Source organism: Rhinoderma darwinii, chromosome 5, assembly GCF_050947455.1.
Source record: "Rhinoderma darwinii isolate aRhiDar2 chromosome 5, aRhiDar2.hap1, whole genome shotgun sequence".
NCBI classification, from domain to species: domain Eukaryota; kingdom Metazoa; phylum Chordata; class Amphibia; order Anura; family Rhinodermatidae; genus Rhinoderma; species Rhinoderma darwinii.
The window spans coordinates 298,041,043-298,055,978 of NC_134691.1; the positions used below are offsets into that span (position 1 = coordinate 298,041,043).

Below are 14,936 nucleotides of genomic sequence, written 5' to 3' on the forward strand. Positions count from 1 at the left end.
TATGACGCCAGAAGTCTCTTATTGTAATCTAAATTACTATACATAATTATTAGGAGCCCAACAAATCTTTTTTGCTAAACATACCTTCTTTATTATTTTTTTTATTAAGGTTGACGATGAGAGTTTAACTTTTGTCAAGGCGTTTTTGCCTTTTTTGTTTTGTGCACTTGAGTTTTGAGCTAAACGGCTGAATCCTGTCTGACAGTATGGTTACTAGAGATACACTACCTAACAACCAGTCTCTTCAGTAATTGTCAGGCAGCACTGTTTCTAGCAACCTTTCCCATGTCTTCAGGTCAGGCCAAAAATGCCTCTAAAAAGTGTGAATAGAGAAGTGGCAAGGAGTCTTGGCAGGCTTTTTAAAGAACACTAAACCTAGAAAAGAATAATATAAGTAAACCGGAGGTATATTTTCACCCACTGTTTGCCAGTCTGCATGATTTTTTCTGCATGTTTTGGGAAACAAAGTCTTGAAAAAATCCTGTAGAGTGGTTTCATTTCCTGCTGATCTGTTCCATTTTTGGTTGGTGAACTGCTGATGGGCGTGGCTTAGTGAAGGGGTGGGACTTAAAGAAGCACTTCGGTGGCATTTTCATTGCTGCTCTTTCTTTTTACCCAGTATTATTGGAATCATTATTCTATTGTACGTTTTGTTTCCTTCAGAATCTTGTTGCCTCCTATAAAGATACTCGTAATGGACTTATAGGAATCGATTATTCAACAAAATTTGCCCCATGGTACGGTTCAAACCAACAGTGCATGTTGAAACATGTCATATGAGGGTTAGCAGCCCAGGTATTAAAATCTCTGCAAAGTACGTAATCTCTTTAATTATTCATTAGACTCTTGTATTTTAGGCTTGCGCTGGGCTGTATCTCCCCCAGATATATATTCGAGCAGATCCGGAAATATGAGAGCGAACGAACTGCAAATCAAAGTACATACTGGTAAGTGTCCAAGAGAGTTGGCATTAACGATATTTGTGTTCTTCTGCAGACAGGGCAGCGGGGGAGGCTCCTACTGCAGGCAGTTGTCGTACAGCCAGATACAGGACCGTGAGAAGGAGGGGGAAAATAGATGATCTCCTGTAACACATATAGAAGAATTCTTTATATATTTCTCGGTTTTAATTTCAATAGGAGACAAAAAAAAGATAAAGGAGAAGAGAGTATTAAGGGAGGAATCACTAAGATAAATTTTTTGGGGTACTTTCTATGTTTGGTGTTCTTTTAAAGACTCCCTATCTTTCTCTGAAAAGATAAGCACTAGCCTTTTGTAAGAGCTACTTATTCTATACTGGACTCTGTTACAGATAATGTTTATAATGTGAGAAGCTAAGTATGAGTGGGACCGCAGTGCTATTGACCGCTCTGCTTTTAGAGCCTGTTCTGCGCAGACCTATGTTGAGAGATGAAACTACACATCTGGCAGCACTTTACAAAACATTATTCGCTGAGCTACACGTGTGTGTATTTAATAGCATACATTATATACTGTAAAGATGATGACCATGAAATAGGTAATATAGACTGATTTTTCGGGTTACTGCATTAATCATTAGGCCTCATGCACACGACAGTGCATATGCAGTCGCATTGTATCCGCCATTGCGGATAGTATAGAACACATTCTCTCCTATGGGCCAATGCCCACGACTGTGCATTTCCCGGAGCGCAAAAAAATGGGGACATGTCATTTTACGAACCACAATTGCGGTCCGGGCTCCTTGAAGTCAATGCACATCTTGTGTGTGCACGGTCTGTGATTGCGTACAGCCCACGGATGACACTGCACGGCCCGTCAATGCTGTAATCACGGACTGTGCACATGGCTACGGTCGTGTACATGAGGCCTTAAAGAACAAAAAAATAAAAAACGGCGCTTCTAAAGACAGCATAAATTAAAACTTCATTTTTGAAGTTTTTGGATCCAATCCCATTCAAAAAAATGTGCAAATGTTTTACACTAAAAAAAATGTTAACGGTTACACAGCTGATTTTATTTGTGTTTTTAGGGTAATTTTTGAGCTTTTATGGAGAGATTACTTCCGTTTTTTGGCTTTGAAGTATGGAAGAAGGATATTCTTTCTGAGAGGTATGGTGGTCTGAGAAAGGCTGTATTTCTGACCTTGTTTTAACCACATTTGCCATGTGTAACATACTGGTATTTAAATTTCTGTGTCTTGAAATCCTAATTCCTGAAAAATAATGGGGAAACAAAAAAAGCACCTTAGAGCTTTCAACATTATAGAAATTAAGCACATCTGTAACTTCTCACTTATTGAAGTTGTGTTTTAGTCTAGTTGCCCAAAACCCGAATTTTAAAAATGTTTTGCGATCCAACAACAAAAAATAAACTGAGCAGGAGGCATACATCGTCGTCTGCTTCCACTTGTTGAAAGGATTCGCTTGCATAGCAGCGGTTTTCTGCTTCACATCCCAATCAAACAGGACCCAAGGGTAGAAAAGGTATTTTGAATTTTGGGTAAAAGTGAACAAACTGGAAATTCAGCATTGCAGGGGCGTCGGGGGGAATTGATTAACTTTTCTGTTCCAGTTTTATGGAGTAAAAAAAAAAATCGCAATTTGCTGTAATAATTGCGAGACTTTTTCTGTTTTTGCTGCTCACAGCACTTTTTTTTAACAAGTTTGTGGAGCCTAGTGTAAGGGGACAGCCCAACAAATATATCATAATTTACGCCAATCTACACCAGCTCATGACTGGCGTAGATTTTACATTCTGGGGCATAGACGGCCAGAGAGTCCTCTAATTCAGAGGCGCGTACCTCTTAATAAAATAGGCGTGTTTTACTTTAACTTGCTTTTATATGAAATGCCAGTCTTAAATTCCCCCCCATCGGTTTGTTAACCAGCAGATCAGCCATCCAAAACCTTTTTTATCACAGACCATACTACTAGCAAAGAAAAAGATCATGCCTATAGCTTGGTATGCTGTAAAGCTTTTATTACGGATTTAAAAGTTGTTGGCTGTTTTAATGTTATGTGATTTGACATTGGAATTTATTAAAATTTAGGTCTTCAAGATAAAGAGGTTCCTTGGAAGAAGGATTTAAAACTGTTTGATGCCTGGAAAGGTAAGTGCCTCGCTTAGATCTCTTTAACCGCTTCCCGAACGTCAACGGTAAATTATTATAGGGAAAAAATTAAACCGTTAAATAAAAATACACGAATTTGGTATCACCGCGTTTGTAGCGACTCAAACTATAAAACTATAATATTATATTTCCCGTACCTTGCTAGAATCACAATTTTTTTTGGTCACCACCCCTCCCAGAATATAGAATAAGAAGTGAACAAAAAGTCTAATGTACCCCAAAATAGTACCAATAAAAACTACACCCCGTTCTGCAAAAACCACGCTCTTAGACAGCTTTTTTTGTCTGAAAAATAATGGTGAAATGGTATTGCCGTAATCGTACCGACCCGCAGAATAAAGTAAAACTGTCATTTATAGCGCACGGTGAACATTGTAAAAAAAAAGGACAAAAAACATTGTCAGACTTGATGGTTTTTGGTCACCTCGCTTGCCAAAAAATGTACCAATGAAAAGTACAGATTGTCCCGCAACAAACAAGCCCTCACACTGCTCCATTGGTGAAAAAATAAAAACTTTTCGGCTCTCAGAATATGGCGACGCAAAATATGCAGTGTTCCAAAAGTAGATAAGATTGCACCATTTTTCAGTGCGACACCGGCCACATATCTATGAATTATTTTTTAGTTACCCCATTATTATACCCTCTTCTTATGCCCTGATGTACTCTGCCCAGCTTACGTATGCCCCCACATTATAAACTGAAATACCAGTAAAACCCCAAACAAAACAACTACCAGGCAAAATCTGCACACCGAAAGCCAAATGGCGCTCCCTCCCTCCTGAGCCCTACAGCGTGCCCAAACACCAGTTTACATCCACATATGACATTTTACACCTGGGAGAACCCGCTCAACATTGTATGCGGTATTTGTCTTCAGTGGCACAAACTGGGCACAACATATTGTGCACTAAAATGGCATATCAGTGGAAAATGTGAATTTTTCACTTTGTAGCATCCGCTGCGAATTAACCCCTTCGCACACCACGACTTAATAGCATGTCGTGGTGCAGGGGGATATATATGGAGCGGGCTCATGCGCTGAGCCCGCTCCATATGCTGCAGGTGTCCGCTGTGTATTACAGCTGACACCCGGGACTAACGGACAGGAACAGCGATCGCGCTGATACAGGAGCCTGTAAAAACAACATTATTCTGCAATACATTAGTATTGCAGTGTATTGTACCAGCGATCTAATCGCTGGTTCAAGTCCCCTAGGGAGAATAATAGAATGTGTAAAAACGAAAAGTAAATAAAGTTATTATTAGTGACAAAACTATATAATATATTATATAAAGTCCCAAAAAAAAAAAACGTTCCCATTTTTCCTCTAAAGTAATGTAAAAAATAAAAAAAACTATTACAATATACCATTATTTAATTCGCACGGTGAACACCATAAAAAATAAAGAATTGAAAACGCCAAAATCGCTGTTTTTTGGTCACCTTCGCTTTTAAAAAAATTTTTTATAAAAAGTGCTGAAAAAGTTGTATGTACCAATAAAAACTTCAGACCGTCCTGCAAAAAATAAGCCCTCGCACTGCTCAATCGGCCGAAAAATAAAAAAAACTTATGGCTCACGAAATATGGTCAAACAAAGTTATTTTTTCTTAACAAATAGTTTTTACTTTGTAACAGTAGTAAAATATGAACAAAAACTGTATACATTTTGTATCGCCTTAATCGTACAAAATTTAAGTTGTCATTTTTACCGCATGGCGAAAGCCGTAAAAAACGAAATCCAAGAAACAATGGAGGAATCGCAACTTTTTCCAATTTCAGCCTGCAAAGAATTTTATTTTCAGTTTCCCAGTACATTAAATGGTACTTTAAATGGTGTCACTAGAAACTACAACTCCTCCAGCAAGAAATAAGCCCTCACACCACACTATTGACGGAAAAAGAAAAAACTTTATGGCCTTGGAAAGAGGGGTGTGAAAAACGAAAATGAAATATTCCTGAAAGGGTTGATTTTAATTTCTAATGGAAGAACATTTATGACCACAGGGGGTATTGCCGTACTTGGGAGAAATTGCTTTAAAAATGTTGGGGTGCTTTTTCGCGTTTTATCCTTTGTGAAAATGAAAAAATTAAATATTTAAGTGGAAAAAATGTGATATTCATTTTCACGGCCTAATTCTAATAAATTCGGCAAAAGACCTGTGGGGTTTAAATGTTCACTATACCCCTAGAAAGATTCCTTAAGGGGTGTAGCTTCCCAAATGGGGTCACTTTTGGGGGGGTTTCCACTGTTCTGGTACTTCCAGGGAGTTGCAAACGCGACATGGCACTGAAAACCATTCCAGCAAGATCTGCTGTCCAAAATCCATATGGCGCTCCCTCCCTTCTGAGCCCTGCTGTGTGTCCAAACAGCAGTTTATTACCACATATGGGGTATTGCCGTAATCGGGAGAAATAGCTTTACAAGTTTTGGTGTGCTTTTTATTCTTTATTCCTTGTAAAAATTCAGATTAGATTTTCATTTTGACAGACTAACTCCAATAAATATAGCAAAAGACCTGTGGGGTCAATATGCTAACTATACCCCTAGATAAATTCCTTGAGGGGTGTAGTTTCCAAAACCGTTTCACTTTTGGGGAGTTTCCACTGTTTTGGCACCACACTTCTGACATGGTGCCTAAAATATATTCTAAAAAAAGGAGGACCCAAAATCCACGAGGTGCACCTTTGCTTCTGAGGTCTGTGTTTCAGTCTATTAGGACACTAGGGCCACATGTGGGATATTTCTTAAAAACTGCAGAATCTGGGCAATAAATTTTGAGTAGCGTTTCTCTGGTAAAACTTTGTGTTACAGAATTTTTTTTATTACAAATGAATTTCAGCCAAAAAAAATTAATTCGTAAATTTCCCCTCCACTTTGCTTTTATTCCTGTGAAACGCCTAAAGGGTTAAGAAAATTTCTGAATGCTGTTTTGAATGCTTTGAGGGGTTCAGTTTTTAAAATGGGGTGATTTATGAGGGCCTATCTAGTATATAAGGCCTCAAAACCACTTCAGAACTGAACTGAACTGAAAAATAGCCTTGAAATTTTCTTGAAAATGTGGGAAATTGCTGCTAAAGTTCTAAGCCTTGTAACGTCCTAGATAAATAAAAATGTTCAAAAAAACTATGCCAACATAAAGTACACATATGGAATATGTGAAATAGTAATTATTTTGTTTCATATTACTATCTGTTTTACAAGCAGATACATTTAAAATTAGAAAAACCATAATTTTTGCAAATTTTAGAAAAATTTTGGTGTTTTGCACAAATCGGCAATGAATTTATTGACCAAATTTTTCCACTAACATAAAGCACAATAAGTCACAAGAAAACAATCTCAGAATCGCTTGGATAGGTAAAAGCATTCCAGAGTTATTACTACATAAAATGACACGTCAGATTTGAAAAAATGGGGCTGGTCCTGAAGGCCAAAATGAGCTCGGTCCTGAAAGGGTTAACATACATTGGATATGCTTCACCAGTAATATTAACATAGTGTGCCATGGCATATGACAGATATTTCTTGCTTATTATTTCAGAGGGCCGTACAGGAGTTCCTTTTGTTGATGCCAATATGCGTGAACTAGCCATGACTGGTTTTATGTCGAACCGTGGACGTCAGAATGTAGCCAGTTTTCTAACCAAGGATCTGGGACTTGACTGGAGAATGGGTGCGGAATGGTTCGAATATCTGTTGGTAAGAATGTCATATCTAACTAGAGAAAAAAAAAGATAAAATCCGATATCTGTAAGGCACCATGGGCACGGCTGTCTGTGGACAGCCGTCCGCATTTACGGGGCGTGCTCACATTATAAAGTATGGAAGCATGATTCGTAAAATAAAAAAATAGGACATGTCCTATTTTTCTCTGAAAGTTTATACGGCATGGACACCTTCCCGTAAGCATACGGGAAAGTGTCCGTCGGCCATAAAAATGAATGGGTCCATGATTACGGGCGATTTTACGGTCGTGTGCATAGGGACTAAGGCTTTTCTAAAGAGGAGTAATATTGGATTACGTGTGTGCTGGGGGGAGGCGAGGAGCTGTCAATCAAAAGTTAGGCAGCGGGGTCAACTCGGAAAGGCTTGAGGAATGAAGATATGACTCTTCGAACGAAGATATGACTCTTATGCTCATTAGCATACAGTGTGGGAACACTATAAAAAACGGAATACTAAAGGTACAGAGCCTACTTAGGAAGGCGACTGCACTATTGATTCCGTTAAAAAACGGAAACCTGCCGGAATGGTGACAAACGGAAACCATTAGCAATGTTTCCATCAACATTGATATCAATGGTGATGCAAATGGAAGCTAAGGTTTCCGTTGGCGGGTTCCCCCGACAGAAACCTCAGATGGAATGGAACCCCTGAACGGAAAGCCAACGCTGATGTGAACAGGCCCTTACTGATAGTTTGGTTTTCATGAGTCCCCTATGAAAAAACATTTACATACCCTCCCTATGTATATAGAATTTTTTCTTGAAATAAATGTACCGTATGTTATCAGAACCTAGTGACTTTGTATTCATTTATAAAACACTGTGGTAGCCAGCAGGGGGAGAGGCTTTTAACTTGTGTTCCTGTTCCTAAGGCCTTATTTACACGAGCGTAGTTCACGTCCGTGATATGCGCGTCGCACGGACCTATGTAACTCAATGGGGCCGTTCAGACAGTCCGTGATTTTCACGCAGCGTAAAACTCATGACATGTCCTATACTTGAGCGGTTTTCGCGCATCACGCACCCATTGAAGTCATGATTCGCGCAACAGTTGTTCAAGAAATGAAGGTAAAAGATGCGATATGTGCGAAAATCACGCAGCCACGCAGCAAACACTTATGACACACAGAACTGCAACGCGCAAAAAAGCCTTTAAAGAAACCACAGGTCAAATAAAGAACTGATTCTATGGGTAGTAGAGTAAATGTGCGGCAAATACAGCTTATAAGTGGGTCTCTTCTATGCTTCAGATGTATGTGCAACCATCAATTAAAGGAGCTAAAGTAGCATATAGAGAAGATCCAGGTTCCAGGATGTTTATATTAGGGATACGCATATTCCTTATATCATTTTATCATACTTAAAATTCTCAGCATTTGGCCTGCAAAAATAACAGCAGAATAAGGCATATGGGTGTAATAGAGGGAAGTCCCATGCTCGGGAACTGCATCTGTGAACCATAATAGAGAGTTGCTAACAAACCACAGCTGTCACTCTGACAAATTCAGGACATCCATGTGTTGCATGACTGTTGGCTGTAATACTACATTATGCGTGGAGTGGCTGCTGCAGGGGAAATGCGTAACCAACAGGAACTACAGCCGGCAAAATCAGCAGTTTGACGGAGGGATTTTATAAAAGCTATAATTCTGCTGCCTGCTTTTGCTTTGAAAATTCAGGAAATTTAAACCTTACAACTAATTATATGTAATACAAAATAAGATAGAATGAATGGAGCGGTGTTTGAGAATACGCACCAGCGCTCCATTCTCATGAAGCACTTCGGGGTCCCAGCGGTCAGACTCCCATGATCACACCTTTATCCCCTATCCTGTGGGTAGAGGATGCATGTATTCTGTCGGAAAACCCCTTTAAATGGACACTAACTTTTCAAAAACGTTATATCAGGAATACTATTAGATTAGCATATCAACTTTATTTTCTTCGTTTTAAAATGTTGTTTTATCCATGCAAATACTGTGTGAAGTTACTGCCACTAGGTGTCTCCCTTCGTGTAATCTGCTGTCCCACTCCCTGTTGTCAAGCAAAGTCCGTCCCTGGTTACAGAGCAGAGTAGACTGACTGCAGGAAGTGGGTGGTGTCTCTTAACTTCTTGCCAATACAAGTCTATGGAGAGCAGGAGGAGGGAGCAGAGAGAGAGAGACAGATGCTGCTCATACAAGTCTATGGAGAGGAGGAAGAGAAAGATGCAAGAGAAAGATGACCTTTGGTCTATGGGGAGGGGAGGTGGGAGCAGGGAGAGAAAGACAGTTAGACACGCTGCCCACAGAAGTCTATGGTGGGGGAGCAGAGAGAGAGGAGGCACAGACCGGCTGCCCATACAAGTCTGTGGAGTGGGGAGGAGGGAGCAGGAGCCGAGAGAGAAGAGACCCAGGCTGCTTGTGAAATTTGTATGTCACCCCTGTGCTGGATTCACAGCTACACTACTCCTAACTGCTGTATAATCTCTTCCATGTTGCTGCTGCTTCTCTCTCTCTCTCTCTCTATACATACATATATATATATATTTGACCACTAGCTCCGAGTCGACTGAGAATTAGAGAGAGTGACTGCAGAGGTGAAAACTGCTAAAAAAAAAATGCAGAATGCAAGTCATATAATGGCCAGAAATATTGTTGTTTCTCATGTACAGACATATAGAACAGCTTATTCTGAAAAGTTAGGTATTCTTTTAATTCTCTACAAACCACAGCTTCACTCTAAACATTATCTACCCAGACTTGCTAAATTATATAAATGTTTTTTACACAACTCCGATCCCTATTGTCCAACTTGAAGGATAATAGTAGTTTCACATTTTTGAAGGATTATTCAAGTCACAGTAATGACATGTCATCCAACTGTTATGTATGCAATTCACTAAATTAAATTCGGTATGTACAACAGTGTTTGTTTATTAATCCTGACCGTGGCTACAACTTCTTCAGGTATCCAAATCCATGCCCAATGAGTACATTTTTGCTGAGCTCCCAGTCTTTGTGCAGAAGAACCCCAGTCCGGGGATGAAATTGTGCATTATGCAACATTTAATAATACTGTCAAACCATTTTTAACCATTCTTTAGATCACAAGGACATTCTTTGTTTTTATATTTGGTGGTGTGCTAGACTACAGATCTGTTGCACTCTCTCCATTGAATACAATGTATGTTTCACTGTGATATGTTCTGCCTGGTGATATAAAGACATTGATCAAAAGCTCAGAAGGAAGCTCAAAAATACTTATAGTTAAAGTCACGTGCACTTCTGCGAGCCGGTAAATATTATATACTACATATTGGAGGGAACCTCTCTTAATAAGGGTACTGCAAGATAAATATTATATCATATATATGGTTTTTGTGTTTTTAGGTGGATTATGACGTTTGCAGCAATTACGGGAATTGGTTATACAGTGCTGGAATTGGGAATGACCCGAGAGAAAACAGAAAGTTCAACATGATTAAACAGGGCCTGGATTATGATGGCAATGTATGTCTCCAAGTACATGAAACCGCTTTACATACGTCTTGTTGGTTGGTTTTGTATCCACATTTTTGCATTCAATCAAAATAGACTGTGCAACTTATCATCTATTGTAGTGAATGATTAAGCGGAGATGTGGGATTCTTACACTAATCATGTTTTGATATTAGTAACATATTTATTTTGTTACTGTAACCTGAAATATTGCTACAACTTAGTAGAACAGCGCCACCCAGGGCAAAGTATTTTTTTGTGCCCCTTTTTATCATAAGGGCTTGTCCACTCAAATAGCTGCCTATTTTCCATCCGGAATAGCGGATGGAAAATACGCAGCAGAATACAGTAGCAGCAAAGTGGGTGAGATTTAACAAATGTCATCCACACGCTGCGTAAAAGTTCACCTGCGGTGCGTATTTTTCGTACTGCAGCGTGTCAATTCCTGCTGTGGAAAGTGGACTGAATTGCTGCGTTTTTCAGAAGAGATGTCACCATCTCCCGGCATTGAGAAAAACGCAGCAAAATACGCACCATTTTCTGCAGTAAAAAATGCAGGAAATGGACCCGAAATGCTGCAGAAATTTTCTGCAGCAATTCCTTCACGTGTGGACAAGCCCTTAAACTTCACCCACAGGTGTCCTATAAAGCAAAGTCAGAGCGAAAGATGACAATGTGTAAAATATTAAACTGGTAATATTTACAGGAAACACATGTTCATCCATTCCCTACTGGTATTTAGTCTTTCACAAGACATTATGATCTTGAGTGCAACATTGTTTTCATTTGTGTTCTACAACCTCTGTCTTTGCATTTACATTGTGTTTTGTTATTCAGAAACCTGAACATTTAGGTTTAAAGACCGTTAACCCTAATCTCTCCAGCCAAACACTGCCTCCCCAATTGAAATAACGGGTTAGCTGCTGTATGCAGATTTGGCTGCTTTCCTTCTGCCTACAGAACTGATCTGGGGAAGTAGTCACCATTTCTTATCTTTCCACAGTGGCTCTGCAAGATCCATCTTTCACTCATTGGCCAGTTAGAACTATTATTTTGTTAATCATGGAAAGAAATTTGCTGGTGATTACAACAAAGCAATGTGTATGGGAGCCTCCGAGGTGGTGGTGGGGGGGGAATCAAGCATGATGGATTTCTACATGCCTAATCCTTTGCAGGATAATCTGGTCTCCCTCTTCCGATTTGCAATAAGCATGCATGCTCCGCCAAGTGTGCAATGTTTATGTGGAAGCCTGGGGCGATAGATGTTGGCCACACAAGTGTGTGTCTGACCGTTTTATTAGGTGTATGGCCAGCTTAATTTGGGGGTAGCGGAATAATGATCTTCGCTTGGAGGCAATGTTTCTATAACTTTATTTTAGCTTTTAAATCATATTATTTTCTAAATATATAATTTTTTTACTTCTCATCTATTGGCAGCATTCCAGAGACACGGCGCATTGGGTGAAAGGGAATCAAGGAGATTAAACTAATTATGGTGCGGTCACACGCAGCAGATTTTAATCTGAATGGGGTTTGCAGAAACAACCCCATGCAGATGAGTGGAACACATTTCTCAGTCGCAAAAATTTCTGCAACAAAATCGGCCGTGTGTGACTGCTTTCCTCAAATATATTTCCTATTCTCTGGGGGGGGGGGGGCTCTGATGTCACAGTAGAAGTGACACAATGATCTTCAAGTCCTTTATTTCTATTTATGCTGCTTCTCGACTCTTATTTTAGGGTAGTAAGAGTGAACCAAAGCGCACATGTAAATCCCATAATAAGGAATTGCAAATATAAAAGAAAGCTATTTTTCTCTAAAGGCCTGTTCACATCAGCGTTGTCTTTCCGTTGAGGGGTTCCGTCTGAGCTTTACATCGGGAGAACCCCTTAATGGAAAGGCAAACAGAAATCATATCTTCCGTTTGCATCACCATTGATCTCAGTGGGGACGGATACTTTGCTAATGGTTTCCGTTTGGACGGAATGAATAGCACAGTCGCTGCGAAAAATATTATTGTTGTCGGCAGCACATCTCCCTGTGTAAACATGGAGACGCGCTGCCGACATGATACAAATGTATGGGGACGAGTGATCGGAGTAACGATCGCTTGTCCCCATACCAGCTCCTTGTGACAGGAGCAAACGAGCGCCGATCAATGAGCTCGTTGATCGGCGCTCGTTGCACTGGCCAAACTTGGCCGGGGTAAAAGTACCTTTAAGGTAGTATTACACGGCCCAAAATGGGCCGTCTGAAAGAGAGCTGATCAATTAGACCGCTCATTGATTGGCTCTCCTTTGCTCCTTCCAAAAGGAGCTAAGTATGGGGACGCTCATCCCCATAAAGTTCTATGGTGGTGGCAGCATGTTTCCCTGTTTACCCAGGGAGATGTTCTCCGACAACGATAAAAGTTTATGCATTTAAAAAGATGCAATCAACCGATGAGCGAGCGTTTGCTAGTTCATCGGCTGTCCGTTGCCTTGTTTACTCAGACAATAATCAGGAACGAGTGTTCTATTAATGCTCGATTGCCCGATAATTGGCCCGTGTAAAAGGGCCTTTGGGCTTCAGGATCTACCATTCCGTTGTTTCAAATAGTTAAGAAAGAGAAGTTGTTCCCTTTTTATCTCCTTGTTTGCTGTACAGTGGGTGGACAGTTTCTTAGGGGTGCTGTTATGTGCTCAGTAAAATCGGTTTAGCAGTAAGTGTAAGTTTATGGTTTGTCGTTGTATTAAAGGGTGACTACATCCGGTTATGGGTTCCAGAGCTGCAGGAGATAAAAAGAGGAGATGTTCATATACCGTGGGCACTAAGTACTGCTGCACTGGCGCAAGCTAACGTAAGTCTTGGAGAAACCTACCCATTTCCAATTGTCACGGCACCAGAGTGGAGCAGACACATGAACCAGAAGCCGGTAAGTCTACAGAACTCTGCTTTACCCCTTCCCTCTGCGGCCATTACTCCATTTTACTTCCACTTTATCCTCCCCACCTTACAAAAGCCATAACTTTTTTTTCCCCCATAAAAGGCTTGTTTTTCACGGCACTATATAATGTACTGGGGAACTGGGGAAAAATTATTTGTGGGGTGGAATGGGAATAAAACAGTGATTCCTTGATTTATTTTTTTTGGTTTAGTTTTTCCGGCATTTACACAGTAAAAACGACATGTTCACTTTATTCTGCGGTCAATACGATTACGGCGATACCAAATTGAAATTGTTTTTTTTTTTATGTTTTACTACTTTTCCCAAGGAAAAACTTCGTAAGAATATAAGAAACTAGATTTAGTGGTATGGCAACTCCATCCTTTGCATACATTTTCTGTTCTTTCCAAATATCTCATCCGTCTATTCTTCAGGTTGATGAGATCTTGTGTAGGGGGAAATATGGGCTATATCTTAACACAAGGGAAGATATTTGTTTTGCTAAGGAAAGAATCATACAAGTTTTAGGTTTGACGTGCATTCACTTTAATTTCTCTAAAAACCACCCCTTCTAATGTTATGGATGTAGTACTACTGTTTTATGTGATCACAATCCTGGGTCATATTACGGAAGAGAGATATAGATACATTTCTTTATATTTATTTTTTACAGTTTGTATGTGATTTCCGGAAAGAAGTATAAAAAATACTTTCACCATGTTAGGAAGTCACCTAAGGGTACTTCCAACTTTCAAGGAAGCTAAATTAAAACCGGTTAAGCAATTTTGCACATAAATGTAATATAGCGGCATTTCAAAATCCATATTACGAATTTAACACAAATTTAAAGTGACTCAGTCAGTCAATTGCAAATTTGGTCCACAGTCAGCTGTTTTTGGTCTCGATAATTTGCTATGCTAATTTGTTTTCGATACTTCTATAAAATAAAGGGACACCCTTTAAATTAGGAAAGCAGTAAGGGGTCCTACCACCTCAACCCCAAGTCATTAACCTCTTCACGACTGCCATACGGCTATATACGTTCTAACTGCCGATGCCCCGTGCAGTTAGCACGTGTATAAACGTTGACAGCCTGGAACGAGTTTAATGAGTGCAGTTCTCCTTCAGTGTGAGCAGCACTGCACTCTCATGTCTGCTGGGGCTTTGAGAGCCCCGGAATACACCCCCCACACACTGTAGATAGTGCCACCTACAACCCCCTGTAGGCAGCGCAAAACCCTCTGTAGGTAGCACCACCTAAGCTCCCTCCGGCATCGGAATCCCCGACCAGCGCTCTGGTCGAAGATTCCCCTCCTAGAGAGAGCCCCCGCCGTCTCCCCATCCCCGCTGCAGATAGTGCCACCACCCCCTGCAGATAGCAACCCCCCCCCCCACCCGCTGCAGATAGCGCCACTTGAACTGACTCTAGGAGCAGAATCCCGGTGTCAGATCGCACTGACCAGGGATTCCGCTTCTAGAGAGAGCCCCTGACATCACTGTCAATTTGGACAGTGACGTTAGTGGCTCCCTCTAGGAGCGGACCGGGGATTGCGCTACTGGAGAAGCCCCTGGTGTCACTATCCATATATGGACAGTGATGTCAGGGGCTACTCCTGGAATGGAATCCCTGTTTATAGAGTTAACCCCTGACGTCACTGTCCATATATGGACAGACATCAGGGGCT

General features: G+C 40.5%; 1 protein-coding gene across 1 annotated transcript in view; it reads left to right on the forward strand.

The window, feature by feature from the left end:
- LOC142651998 (cryptochrome DASH) overlaps window positions 1–14,936 on the forward strand; it is a 33,906-nt gene that overhangs the window by 18,138 nt on the left and 832 nt on the right. Inside the window, exons 7-13 of the mRNA XM_075827334.1 lie at window positions 664–737; window positions 858–947; window positions 2,015–2,094; window positions 3,035–3,094; window positions 6,663–6,820; window positions 10,218–10,337; window positions 13,063–13,239. Coding sequence (XP_075683449.1) covers window positions 664–737; window positions 858–947; window positions 2,015–2,094; window positions 3,035–3,094; window positions 6,663–6,820; window positions 10,218–10,337; window positions 13,063–13,239 — 759 coding nt within the window. The remainder of the gene's footprint in view (window positions 1–663; window positions 738–857; window positions 948–2,014; window positions 2,095–3,034; window positions 3,095–6,662; window positions 6,821–10,217; window positions 10,338–13,062; window positions 13,240–14,936) is intronic.